The sequence below is a fragment of the Pieris rapae genome, chromosome 10 (assembly GCF_905147795.1).
Source record: "Pieris rapae chromosome 10, ilPieRapa1.1, whole genome shotgun sequence".
In the NCBI taxonomy this organism is placed as follows: Eukaryota; Metazoa; Arthropoda; class Insecta; order Lepidoptera; family Pieridae; genus Pieris; species Pieris rapae.
This window is the reverse complement of record NC_059518.1, coordinates 4,192,431-4,206,042: the sequence shown is the minus strand read 5'-3', so window position 1 is coordinate 4,206,042 and position 13,612 is coordinate 4,192,431. Positions and strand designations below refer to the sequence as shown.

Genomic DNA, 13,612 nt, shown 5'->3' with positions numbered 1-13,612 from the left:
TAAAAATACTTTTCTTTTAATTCTATGTTACATCTTTAGGTTGAATCTTGAATTTTAATTGAAAACAACAGCAGTTGCATAACATACTTAAAACGTACCTTGTTTTTGAAGAGAAAAAATTGTTCTCTCATTGTTTTCTGTATTTTTTGTGTGTATGTTTTGTTAGTTAATAATATCATATTTTGTTTATACCTTTTACTATACACATGAAAATGGAAATTTAAGTTATGTGTGGGAATAGGAAAAATATTCTTGCCTTGACATAAAAGGCATATACCAACACCCTGCCCTAAGTGAGCCTGTATAATATATGTGCACTGCGATCTCGTCATACACTGAAACGCACTAGCGAAGTTATGACCTCTCCTTAACTATTGGGGCCTCCAGCGAGCCAGTTGACTGATTGAGGAACCTCCTTTTACGTTGGAGTAACTGTTCACCATCCATCACATAGCAAATATTAGTTAGGAAGTATCACACATTAATAGCTATTATTAATACTGTTTCAAATCCCGTACTGCATTTTCAAAACACAATGTCGTTTCAGCACTTACCATTACACAGAACATCCGACATGACGCTTTCATAGACAAGAGAAAAAAGCGTACAATTCGGTAGTTGCGCAAACCTGCCATTGTAAATGACACGCGTGAACTACTTTATCACAATGATCATGGTTACAAAGGCTATGGGTGAGCGGCACAGTGCCCTTGAACCTTTTTTAACTAATATTTTTTTTATATAAATAAAATTATTATACGTCACATAGCTTTCTCTTTTTGTGGGACTGTGATTCATTTCCAAGTATCGTTGGTCTGTGGTATCGAAAATAATTCCTCCAACAAATTCGGTATTGCGCTTCTTTTGTCTCTGACCTAATAAGCCTGACGACAAGTCTTTGACCTGATCAGACTATCTATGAAAATCGTTTAAAGTATGACAAATATTCCAAGAAATATTTTTAATAGCAAAAAGATGCATCTTACAGCGACTAAAATGGAAATTTGCAGACCTTATTTCATAAGTAAGAAATTATAGAACAGATTTTTATTGTATTATTACACTGAGTAATGTAAAACCCATTGGCGTCATGGTATACGCGCACGCATCCATGCGCACGCGCATCGCATTATGACGCTTTATTGCTATGTTTTGCCAACATCGTGAGCGGTAATGGTGTTTTGATAGTTCGTTACTATTGTTCTGGCTACGCATCGCATGAAGTGAAATATTAGAGCTATTTGGGTATTGGCTTCTCAAATGCCGATCGATCGCAATTATTTTTTCATCAGGTGTACACTTCGAAATACATAGTCAACGCCAATTTTTTATATTAAATTTTAAATAAAACCATATAATCTGTCAACGGCGATTAAATACGCATCTCCTGGACAGGCGCGCTCTCCAAGAGGCCACATCTAACGCAACATCAGGTGGGATTGTGGCCAAACCTTTGCCATGTTCTGCATATTTTTCTTTTGAAATGAAACATCTTTATCGGCGTTGGAAAAAAATTACCGTCACATTTTTACATTACGCGTCACATTTTTCGGTTACGCGCCATCTTTTTCTTGGCCTACCACAGTTGATTCGAAGCCATTAATAACAAAAATATATAATAACGATAACAAATATAGCAATAATTCTATTACAATTAATTCTGTAATAATCTTGTAGTAATAAGGTAACATTAAATAATTGTATTATTTCTAGTCATGTCTATGATACTAAAGCCTTTTGTAAAATTTTATCTAATTTAGCTTTATTTAACGAATTTCTGTGAAGTTGCATACAGTAAGTAGATCATTTTTCAAAAAATAAAGTCATATAGAAGATTCATTTCTTACGTGTCCGTTTGTTTTTCCAAACTGGTAACGAATACAGACAATTTGATGTTATAATTGAATCACACGAGGTTCTAGTTACAGTACATTTTAATGAAAAACATGTTTACAGCTAGACATCTATCAATAGTATGCACTCACTACCTATTAGTACTTAATCAGGCCACCAACGGGTCACACATTTACCGGTTGACTGTTTACAAGTGCAGTAACAAAGAGCATGCATTGTAAGGGAAGATACACACAAATGCATACTCAATTTACGTAAAAGCCGTAATTTCCTACCTACGACTCGTCAAGTCAACCTACATATAATTATCAATTACTCATTTGTATCCTTAATATTTTGGAACTATTAAAATTAAATATAAATGAGTGACGCTACAACCTGTTTAAGTGTGGGCCTCAGATGTCTGTATCTCTTCCATGACCATTTGTTGTATAGGTAAGTAGGTGATCAGCCTTCTGTTGAAACACGCCGTCGATTTGGTATTTTTGGGTAAGGCAAGTCTGTTCCAAGCCAACGATGTTTCCCTTCACCGTTCGAGCGAATGTTGTAGTAAGTAGTAAATCCATTGGTGCACAGCCGGGGACCGAACCTGCGATCTCATAATTGAGTCGCACGGTGAAGCCACTAAGCTAACACTGCTCGAACAGCCCGCATTTGGAACTATTATATCGAACAAAAATAATAGTTTGGCTGCAAGTGTTTTATCTATATCAAAATCTTTTAATTACGTCATTTCATATCATAAACACGAATCGTATTTACATTTATTTACTATATAAATATGTCTCTTCAATCTTTATAATAAGAACTGATCAAAGTCAAAGTTACTGTATAATTCCATATAAGGAGACATTATGCAACAAAAAGCCCGATATAAAAAATTCCTTAGTATAAGGAAGTATATTGCATAGAGACATCTAAGGTCATTAACCTCGCCGGCTCATCTTTGTCGTTAACGTCCTACATACGTTGATAATACGTGTTACGTTACGAATACAAAGGTGTGTCTATTTTACAAATAACATTAATTAAAATTGTAATTTACGCACTCGAATATTGGTCACTAATTAAAAATTTAATAAAAAAATTGTTAACACACGTACTGTGGCAAATTTATAATTATTTATTTCCTTATATCGAATTCTTATAGTAACTGAATACTAATACAAAATTTAAACTAAAACATAATTTAAATGAAACCTAAAGCTTTTTATAACAATTTATGAATATTAGAATTGTGAATTCAGCAAGTGCGCAGCTAAATATCAATCTCTCATGCAATGCGCTAGACACGCAGTTACCGGTGCTTCCCTAAGTAAATTTGTACATAAAACGCATAAAGGATGAGACTAAGAACATCAAGCCCAAACTCTTCTTCAAGTCGATTGATAGACAACGATAGTGCAAGATCGAAAGCGTGGTGGAATGAGAGCCAAGACACGCTACTCTTTGAGAAATATATGTTTACTTAGCGTATCACTGGCTATATGTTATATTCAAAACATACACGCTATACAGATAAATAATCCCAGTAAAATAATCTGTAAAATGTCTTCAGCATTACAAATGAAGAGATATATTATATTACAACGAATAATCTAGCAACTAAAGGGGAAGAGGAGCAGAAGTGTATGGTGGCGGAATGCAAAATACGGCTTTAAATGTTGGGACCGAGAACGAGGACGAGTCATGGAGTCCGAAAACCTGCCTAGATAGAAGAGTTGGTAGTTCAACGAATACAGCGAATATCCTTTTTTTATTGAGGGAAATGCATTCCCTCCCACCAATCACGTCACTGTTGGGGTCGCGTAAGCATTCTACCAAGAGATCCCGTGACTGGCTACTGCAGCAACCATCTTCCATTACATTGACATCGCCTTACACGTCTTTACAGTAGGGTTGCAATTTCTTGCACCCCACACGTGCTTTGCCGCCATGTTCTCGCTTGCACATATAACAAAATAAATAAATAAACAAACACAATGTGGTGCTTTGTCACATCTCACAGAATTGTGTACCGCTTTTCCACACATATAGCACACATTGCTACGGTCCGCCGTGGACAGCGAATACCCTACGTTGGAGCACCTTGAGCACATAAGCCAAGATCGGGCGGTGATGGTAGCTTACCAGAACCGGCCTAGTGATCGGTGACCGATAGGTCAGCCTAGGTACCGCTGGATAGCAGAGTGAATGACTTGCTGGAGCTGAATGTCAGCAATTGGCGGGAAATAGCACAGGACAAAGCGCTGGAAGATTCTTTCTGGAAGGACACTTTTTGGGTCGCATAGCCAACAGAGTAAGAACTAATATTTTTGTTATATGAAATATGACCTTTATTATAAGGGTTTATTGCAGAAACATAAAAACGTGAAAATTTGCATTTCGCGTGTCTGAACTAATCAATTAGTATATTAAGGTGTGTATTCACTTTGCAATCGATACAATGTATACGTTACACGTATTAGCTTGTTCATACTAATATCAATTAATTACTCATTTTCACATAACTAATGATACTTTAATTAAGTTAATACATAACAGTGCTAAATACAATATACATTTTTTAAGCTGGTTACGAATTCCCTCAGTAGGTCAAAAGTTTATGTTGTGAAATCGCATTCAAAATTCGTTCTAATGGTGATAGAAATCATCGCGAGGAAACCGGCTTACATTAGACCCAAGTCGCGGGAGTGTGTTCGGCACAGGAGACCAGCCAAACCATACCTCAGACCTCATACCTGCTAAATGATCATGAAACTGAGTTATCAGGCTCAAAGGGTAGTAGCACCACTGGGTTATTTTTTAACCCGAGTGATAACAAAAAAATCATCGCTTTACGTTCTTTTACACATATGTAATCATTCCAAATACAATTCCTACTTTCACGGTTATTTAGTTTATTATGACTGTGTAATCTATAATTTACAGGCCGAGATGCAACTTTCTATTGGGAGATATTGCCTTCTAATCAATGCACACATATATTGCATTTCCTGTCATCATAGTATAAATTAAATTAATAAATTTCACACATTATCAACTTAATTAACAATAACCCAGAGAAAATATATTTTTTTAAAACAAGTTCTTTCTTTGATTGTTATTACTTTATTAGTAAAAAGTGTTTCAAGTCCAACACGACGCGACGCATTCCGCGACTACTCTGTATCTTCCAATAGAAAACAGGGCAGAGTACACAGTCCTTTAAACAACTTACAATCAAGCTTTAGATTCTACCCCCCAGTCGTAGTCCATCGGCAGAACTTACAAGGCAATTTTCCATAAACATATTTTTACCTAAGACGTCTATTCCAGCCTCGATTGGACTACGAATTTTTCTATACGTGCGCACAATTAAAACTCGCTCATTCGGTGAATGAACATCGTCAGGAAACTGGCATGTCATAAAGGCTGACCTACTTCCCTAAAAAGACAATTTATCAATGCAACAAAGGCGCTGTGTCGCCCCTTGCCCCATCGGGAACTTCGTACGAAAATTTTATCTACTGTAATCTTTTCGTGAACATATATATCGCCCATAGAACGTGAACTGGAACGTTATCGCTTCATAAAATCATAATAAAATCTATACAATACAAATGTTAGCAAAATTAACAGAATCAGCGTTGGGTGGGTCAATGGTAATAGTGCTGAAATAGTCTAAGATTAAAAATACATTTATTACTGTACCCAATTAACAGATGTTGATAATAACACAAGCTTTTTGAATACTCTGTACGTTTTTAAAAGCTCTAAACAGGACTATGAAACTGATGTGGCCTTTGAAAGACGCATATTTATAAAAATAATAACGCATTTCAATTTCTCTAAAAGATACAGCTCTTGCAGTATTCTGAAAATAACAACTTCGCGTCAATAGATAGCGGAAATATGGCAATATTTTATTCAAATCTAATAAATGTTTATCTAAAGAAAAACACTTTTTTAACGGATTATAGTTATGTATTATTGTATTTCAACTTATAATTATTTCATCGTTATAATTATATCATTAAATTTAAAATTATGTACAAATAATTATAAGTTTAAATATATACATAACTATAATCCGTTAAAAAAGTGTTTTTCTTTAAATGTGTAAAAGTTATGTAAATAAAAGACAATACTAAATGTTTATCTGTCAATCTGATGTGGGCTGTGGCAGTTTTTTCTATGTAATAGGAGGCAAACGGGCAGGTTTAGGACCTAAGTGGAATTGATTCAAAAAAACTTCAATGCTGGCAGGCAATACAGGCTGGTTCTACATAGCGGTCGTGCGCGGAAACGGGAACGACGGACTTCGAGGGGATACGGATGGTATCCAGCTGCAGGTATTAGACCGAACAACTCCACTGAACACTCTCCATGGTAATTACGCTAGAAGATGCAGAGAGACCCGACATCTCTACGCAACTCCAAGGTATCAAGCCGCACGGAATAGTTGAATACGGTGACAAGTGGAAGGAGCTGGTACTGTGAAGCTCCCGCCCAAAGCCACTATTGCGTTGCATTAACCAACCAAGTAGTTTATGCCTATAAAGGCCCTTGAAAAGTATACTAGAAAGCTCGTCTAATGTTAACTGATATCGCTCAATGCCAAAGGGTTTTTGAGTGCGTTGGTACGCTCTTTTCTTGAAGGACCCTAGTCGAATTGTTAAAAATTGTTATGTATTCGATTAGCAGTTGTACTAAGTTTTTATATATATTAGTTAATATTAAATAATTTTCTTTACAACGGAATAATGAGATACAAGGCCACCCAGACCAATAATTAATTAGGTTTTAATTTAAAAAAAACTATACAAGTAAACAATACCACGTGATCTAAAGTTTAACATACAATAACACAGTAGAATCTCTCTTTGTAAGCTTAATTAAACTTCAATCTAAAACAATAAAGCATTGAATAATCGTAATGAATGAGATTAACCATATGTTTCGTGTCATTGACTCTGTGTTATTGGCAATCTCATATTTGCAATAGTCGAGTTTATGCCAACTCAATTACCTAAGGCAAAATACTAAAATTGAGTCACTACACAAAGAGCTAAAGATTCCTGGACGTTAAAATTTCATTACATTGTTACATTTATAGAAGAGATCGCTCGAAAGCGATCAGGCCGCCAGTTACCCTCCTTTTCATTTAATTATGTTCCATTTTTATATTGTAATGTAACGAAGTGTTAATAAATTAATTCCACCCATTCCATCTACAAGTCTAGCGTTCATAATGTAATTATTCGTCATAATAATATACCGATGTACAAAACAACACAATCCGGACTACTAAACAGTAGTACATACTAATTTTATAAATTCGATTATTACATATATAAACTACTTCGTAAAACTGACGGTAAACGTCAGAATAATAAAAAATATTATACGTCATTCTGGCATGTTTATAACAAAACCAAACCACCGTGTGTGTGGTCAATGGGAAGTCCTGAATCCGTACAAGGTAAGGAAATAAAGGAAACATAATATTACAAAAGTTTTCCCCTAGCGCGCGACTGTGAGATCGTGTCTTCGATTTACGGATGTGCACCAATGGATTTTGTGCGTAATTAAGTTGCTCTAAGAAAACATCGTGAACAAACCGGCATATTGTAGATATAGGAGACTTTAAACAGAACCAAAACAGTTGCAGCGTTTTTGTCTCTGCTTTTTTAACGTTGGCTAGCCTTGCTCCGTTTTTTGTTGATTGTTCCTTTTTGGCTTTAGCCGTTAATATAAAACAATTTACATATATAATAACCGCAATCCGCTGTAAAAGTCCGTTATGGATTTAATATAATAACAATATGGACAACAGGTTATATGCGATAAGCATTATTTGTTATCTTTTATTTTGGTTTATTTGTTTATATACAAATAATACAACAATACCTATCCTAACAGGTGACCCATAATCAACAAGTAACTTTAACTTACAATAACTCAATAATTAATTGATTTTTATAAAAAATTAAAGAATGTTTCTATTCATTGTAAAAATTAATAGAAATTAATAGAATTAGTAATGTTACTAAAAAAATTAAATAGAAATTCATATATTATACAAAAATAGCACTATAGAGCTTTTGTTAGACTTTTAACAATATTTTAAAAGAATATAAGTCACGTTAGGTGTTCGCGGCAGGCGGTTAAAACCTCGCTCCCCCGTCCCGGAGCCGCGCGCCCGAGCGCGTCTTGGCCGTCTAGTCGATAGACGCCTATATCACCACACGTTTTATTATTCGGGGACAGAATATTTTTCATACTAATGACACGACTTTAGTGAGTGTAGTCAGTTATATATGGCATATTTTAATGATAACTAATAAATATAAATATACTTTGTCTTTACCAAGTAACTTTTGTGTATTCTCATATGAGTGCTGTCTATGATTATTAATATATATCCAGCGGGTTCTTTACTAGATTTAATTATTTTTTGTTTACATAGTTTTATTTAGCTATTATACATAGAGTTCAGATTGAGGCCTCCCTAGTAAGTCTAAGATCTGTGTCAGGGAAGCTACGCTTTTCTTTACTTAACATGTTTACAATGCAAATAACACAATTGGTTTTAAAAGTATGGTAGTGAATCATCAGATAGATTGTATTTGAGTCTGTCATGAGTACCTGTAAGAGCGCTGTAAGCGTAGTAGAAATTATAGAATTCCTAAGTAATTATAGGATTGTGCCGTAACATGAGTCAATTTCAGATAATAAGTACATGAAACACTTGAAAAGTCAAAAGTATCATAAATGATATGTAACCTAGCGTAACCGGCCGCCATTTTAGAAACAAGCTACGCGCTCCCCGCGCGTCAGTCGCCCGAAAGCCGCACCACCGGACCGCACGCTTTGCATTTATCATGATGCAGTTTGAATATGAACCTGAGGTGCTCATTGAAGCTGTAAAAAAACGGCCTGGCATTTGGGACAACGAAAATGTCGACTACAGGTCGAAGTCGGCTCGGCACAAGCTGTGGTTACAAGTCGTTCGTGAAGTGGCTGGCGAGGACGTAAAAGTATCAAAGAGTGAAATGCGCGAGTTAGGTGAGCGAAGCGATAACTATAGATGACGTCATAGACGCGCACGCGATTCCATTGCATTTGTCCCTATAATGACATGACAATTTAGCCTTAGTTTTTTAACCGTCTTATTTCAGTTTGTTTCTGTTGAATTTATATTTAGACGAAACTGTATTTTCTTTTCAGAACTACAACTTCAGAAAAAGTGGAAGAGCATACGTGACTGCTTCCATAAATACGTAACAAATCCAAAAAGGACAAGAAAACCATACGTCTACTGTCGTCACTTAGACTTTATATTGAAAAAGAAAAGTCGTTCCAGTCGCGACGAAGAAGCAGAAGAAGCTGCGCCCAAACAATGTTGGAAGCACCTGAGAAAGATAAAATTAACCAAAATGAGCTCAGACGAAGAGGAGGACGACGACGTAGATTTCTTTGTGGAGGATGATGTACAGACTGCGAATGATGTTAAAGTGGAGCCGCCACCGCCAAAACCTATTACGGAATTCGCTTTTGCGAATGTAGAAGGGCCAGGCAAGAGTGACGATGACGATCCAGACAGAATGTTCCTTTTATCCTTACTCCCACACATCAAAGCGATACCCGATGAATATAGGTTGAATGTCAAAATGGATTTAATGCAAGTACTGAGAAACGCCACCAATTTTCACGTAGATAGCATAAAAATGAATGAAAGTAGCTTTAACTTACAATAGGTTTATAAGAACATTCCTACTGGTTTAGTGATAAATAATTATCATATAATATAGAATATCATCAGCAGCAGACTTTATGGGTAATTTTATATAACTAAATTTGGTGTAAAAAATTGTGATTAGTCTTCAATAATTTAAGCGCAAATTAATATGTAATTTATAAAAAAAAGTGTGTGTGTACTTATGTACCTACACGCGTTAGAAGTTATACTTTGGCGCATGGAAAAAAATAACTAAAATGCAGTAGTGATTAACGATAAATATTAAAATTAATCCAAAAGATTTTATTTATTCACACTTTTTAATTGTATTGTTACGAAACACGTTTTCTTAATATAAAACTACTAGAATATACAACTTGAACATAGTTATCGATTTTCATGCCACCTAGACCTAACTTTACGATGTAAAAAAGTTCAGGTGTCGGTGTGCGCGCATCGTATTAATTTCTTTTCATCATTTTTCTCCATCACGCCAAAAAGAAGTATGACTTCAAAACTATTTGTAAATTTTTGTATTAAGTAAGGCAACCAGGGTCTGATTAAATAATATACTCATACAATTGTTTAACTTACCTTAAATCTAAATATGTTAGTGACTGCAGACCTCCAACAGCATCAGGAATATTTCTTATAACATTTTGTGACAGTAATAATTTCTCTAAAAAAATATATGTTGTCACTTCATCTGGCAATTCCCCAAACCGATTTTTTGATAAATCTGAAACAGGAAATGTATAAATTAGCAATTAAACCAAATCTTTATCTATGTCTGCAGTCCCGTAGCATTGAAATAGGACATAGGGAACACAGACTTTTCTATAAGGAAATTGGCATTAGGTGTTCAATACTTCAGTGTTTGACACACTTTGACAGAAGATACGATATTTTTCCCGTACAACCTAGTTTATTATTAATATGGAAAGAAACATAGTGCACGGCCAGGCGCCCTTTTTTCGTTTTTTCGTAAGGTTTTATTAATTAAAAAGTTTAAATTTGGTATACTATGTATTTTCAAAATACGATTTAACAAGCGGCTTATAAGTGCTCTCAAGATTTATAAGTTTCTTTTTTTTTTAAACCTTTTAAATACCGTCGCGATTTGACTAGCTATTGACTATTTGACGTTATTGATTATAAATTGTTTCTTGTGAAATTATTTATATATTTCGTAATCCTAAACCTAACATAAATTATATATAATTACAAACAAATACACTGAAAATATAGCCAAAGATGGAATACATCATACATTTCACTACAAAAAAAATTACAAAAGGGAACAAACAAACAAAGAGTATTCAATACACTTAACTAATTGTGATTAAATTTATTTAATTAAGCCTAATAGGTATGGTTGTCTTGTGTGATGGTGTAAAAGTGTGGGTATGAACGTGATGGTGTGTATGTGAGGTGTGCTCATGATGTAGGTGATTTTGCCCTATGGATATTCTAAATACTAATAAACAAGTCAAGGCTTAAATAGTGGTCATTGTATGTCCGGGATGTGCGATATAAAACTGAGTTTTTTGCATAGTTAATGTTGATAGAAGGAAGGGCAAATAATTTTATTTTTATTAATTTAGGATTTTTGGAATTCAAAATCTTTTGTATGTATCCTAAATAAAGTAAAAAGATGAATAGAGTAATAAAATTAAGTTCCAATTCCTTAGGTACATCTACAAATACAGCATCTTAGCAATAAAGCAGATTTGTATACAAACAAGCGTGTTATTCTTACGCAAACCAGTCGATAGGTTCGTTGGCACCGAACGCTTAACGTTAGCGGTTAGATAATGTAAGAACCACAGCAATTCGATTACTTGCTCTACATACAGATTATAAATCATAAACAACGCGATATAACTTTATATAGACTAGTCAAGCTGATTTGTTGAAATATTGTGGTTTCAAACTGTTTATCATCACAAACTCTCAGCCTTCTCGTTGAGAAATATCAACTATAAAAAAAAACATTTTTTTTTAATATTAAGTATATGTTATTTCAGCATTTTTGTACCGTGACAATAAGTAGTTTTATCTGTTCAAAGTGTTTGTGTTGCATTAAATAGGTATGTATTTAAAACAAATATGAATTAATACACACTGTAGTTTCTTAGGAGAAATCTGTTTGCACAAACAAATGCATTACATCTGTTTATATCTTGTATAAGCACACTTTAAAAAAGTAAACTCATATTGTGAATAAATATGTCCTCTTCAATCATAGCATGAACTCTTGAAATTTAAAAAAACCCTAATAATCAGTCTTATACGATAGTCAATTATAGTCTAAAGTTTCCTCAAAATCTACAAATTAATCAAACAACTTCCCGAATTAGTTTAATACGGCCTTCGAGTAAAGCGTGAATGTTTCACGAGTTTCAAATGAGTAATTTAAGTTAGTTCATGCCTTTGTAATAAACTTGCTTCTTGATGCTATTATGAAAGTCGAGTTAGGTTTAGGAATTGTTGTTACCTATCACAAAGTGAGAATAATAAATGATGGTAAAATTATTCCTAATTTTTGTAGATAGTCATATTTATTTGTGACTAAGACATTTATGTGATCTATTTCGATTGATTGCTTCCCTTAAACCTTTCGAAATCAGTATTGAACAGTGTACGACATACTACACACTGAAAAGGTTAATTATTTGCATGAATAAATTCAATAAGCTCAAGTTATTTATAATAAAGGTGACGATAATATAGACAAAGGCAGGACGCGAGGGGAGAATGAAGCAGTCATACGTGACTGACATTGTGCCATAAAGGTTAGCTAAATAAGGCAACAAAAACAACAATATGATAAGTAGATTTTAAATTTAAAGAATATTTGCATAAAATACATTAAGATCTGTAGAGAACTCTACAGACAGTTATTAAAAATACATGTAACCTACTTAAGTAATAAGGGAAAATAACAGATTCGCTTAGTCATATAAAGAATAATTTAAATGTAAAATCGTAATCTATTTTTGATAGTACGATGACCTCTAAGGTGATTATTAATCGCCTAACTACATTTAAATAATGACTAGTATATTTGAAAAATATTCTTACTACAAAACATAAGTAATAACACAAAACGCAGCTTTGATAAATATGAATATTACATCCAAAGCATTCCTAATCTCCGCCTGTGGTATACAGTTTGTTATGAAGTACACGAAATTAATCCGCTTGACATACTTAGCAATTAATTTGATAACTAGCGCGATCTTTGAACTCCACAAGTAAAAAATCAAACGAAACTGGATTCAAATAACCATATTTTATGAACGAGTTCCAACTAATTTTTGCATGCGTCCTCGAAAAAATAACCGCCGTCTCGCCACGTGTAAGCATAAAAATATCAACATCTGATATTAAAGTACGACGCGAATATGAACGATATAAGATTACCAGAGGTTTTTTAAACTCCTAATATTATTACCGTATATTACTGTAAACTTAGATGTCGAATCAACAGAACTTCAAGGTCCTTACTGATCTCACTACCTGGAGGCACGAGAAAAACTGGTAGACCTAGGCTGCGTGGTGGCACAGAGTTTTATACGACCTAGAAACGATAGGTCTTCGAAGTTGGACGGAAGGAAGAAATAGATTGCGATGGCGAAATATACTTGAGGAGGCTATGCCCACAAGCGGCTGTAAAGCCATTGGTGATGATTATAATTTCTGAATAGAACAGGACCAGTCATACATTCAAAGAATCTTTAATATTATTGATTTTAATAAGTTTCAAATATTCAAAAACTACTGATTACAAACTTGTCTTTAGTTACAAGTTCAACAAGTCTGTCAACTGAGACATCGATCAAATTATGGCGTAAATTTGGCAATTAATTTGCATTTAGTTATTATAATTCATTAGCTCTTAAGAAACCCGGCGTAAAGGTCACTGGATCATCAATTAAGCTATTTCAATATTAGGGCTAGTGACAAAGACTGTTTTTACTAGTTCATTATCATATTTTTGGTTCAGTAAAATCATCGTTCAGCTTAGAAATT

At 34.2% G+C, this 13,612-nt stretch overlaps 2 protein-coding genes across 4 annotated transcripts in view; one reads left to right on the top strand and one right to left on the bottom strand.

Annotated features, from left to right (window-relative positions):
- LOC110994199 (leucine-rich repeat and calponin homology domain-containing protein) overlaps window positions 1-13,612 on the bottom strand; it is a 52,362-nt gene that overhangs the window by 25,612 nt on the left and 13,138 nt on the right. For all 3 annotated transcript variants that reach the window (XM_022260719.2, XM_045629685.1, XM_045629686.1), the window contains exon 2: window positions 10,172-10,316. In XM_022260719.2, coding sequence (XP_022116411.2) covers window positions 10,172-10,316 — 145 coding nt within the window. The remainder of the gene's footprint in view (window positions 1-10,171; window positions 10,317-13,612) is intronic.
- LOC110994200 lies at window positions 8,666-9,767 on the top strand. The gene is made up of 2 exons (XM_022260722.2): window positions 8,666-8,904; window positions 9,067-9,767. Exons 1-2 carry the CDS (start codon window positions 8,721-8,723, stop codon window positions 9,594-9,596), a joined length of 714 nt encoding a protein of 237 aa, XP_022116414.2. The 5' UTR covers window positions 8,666-8,720; the 3' UTR covers window positions 9,597-9,767.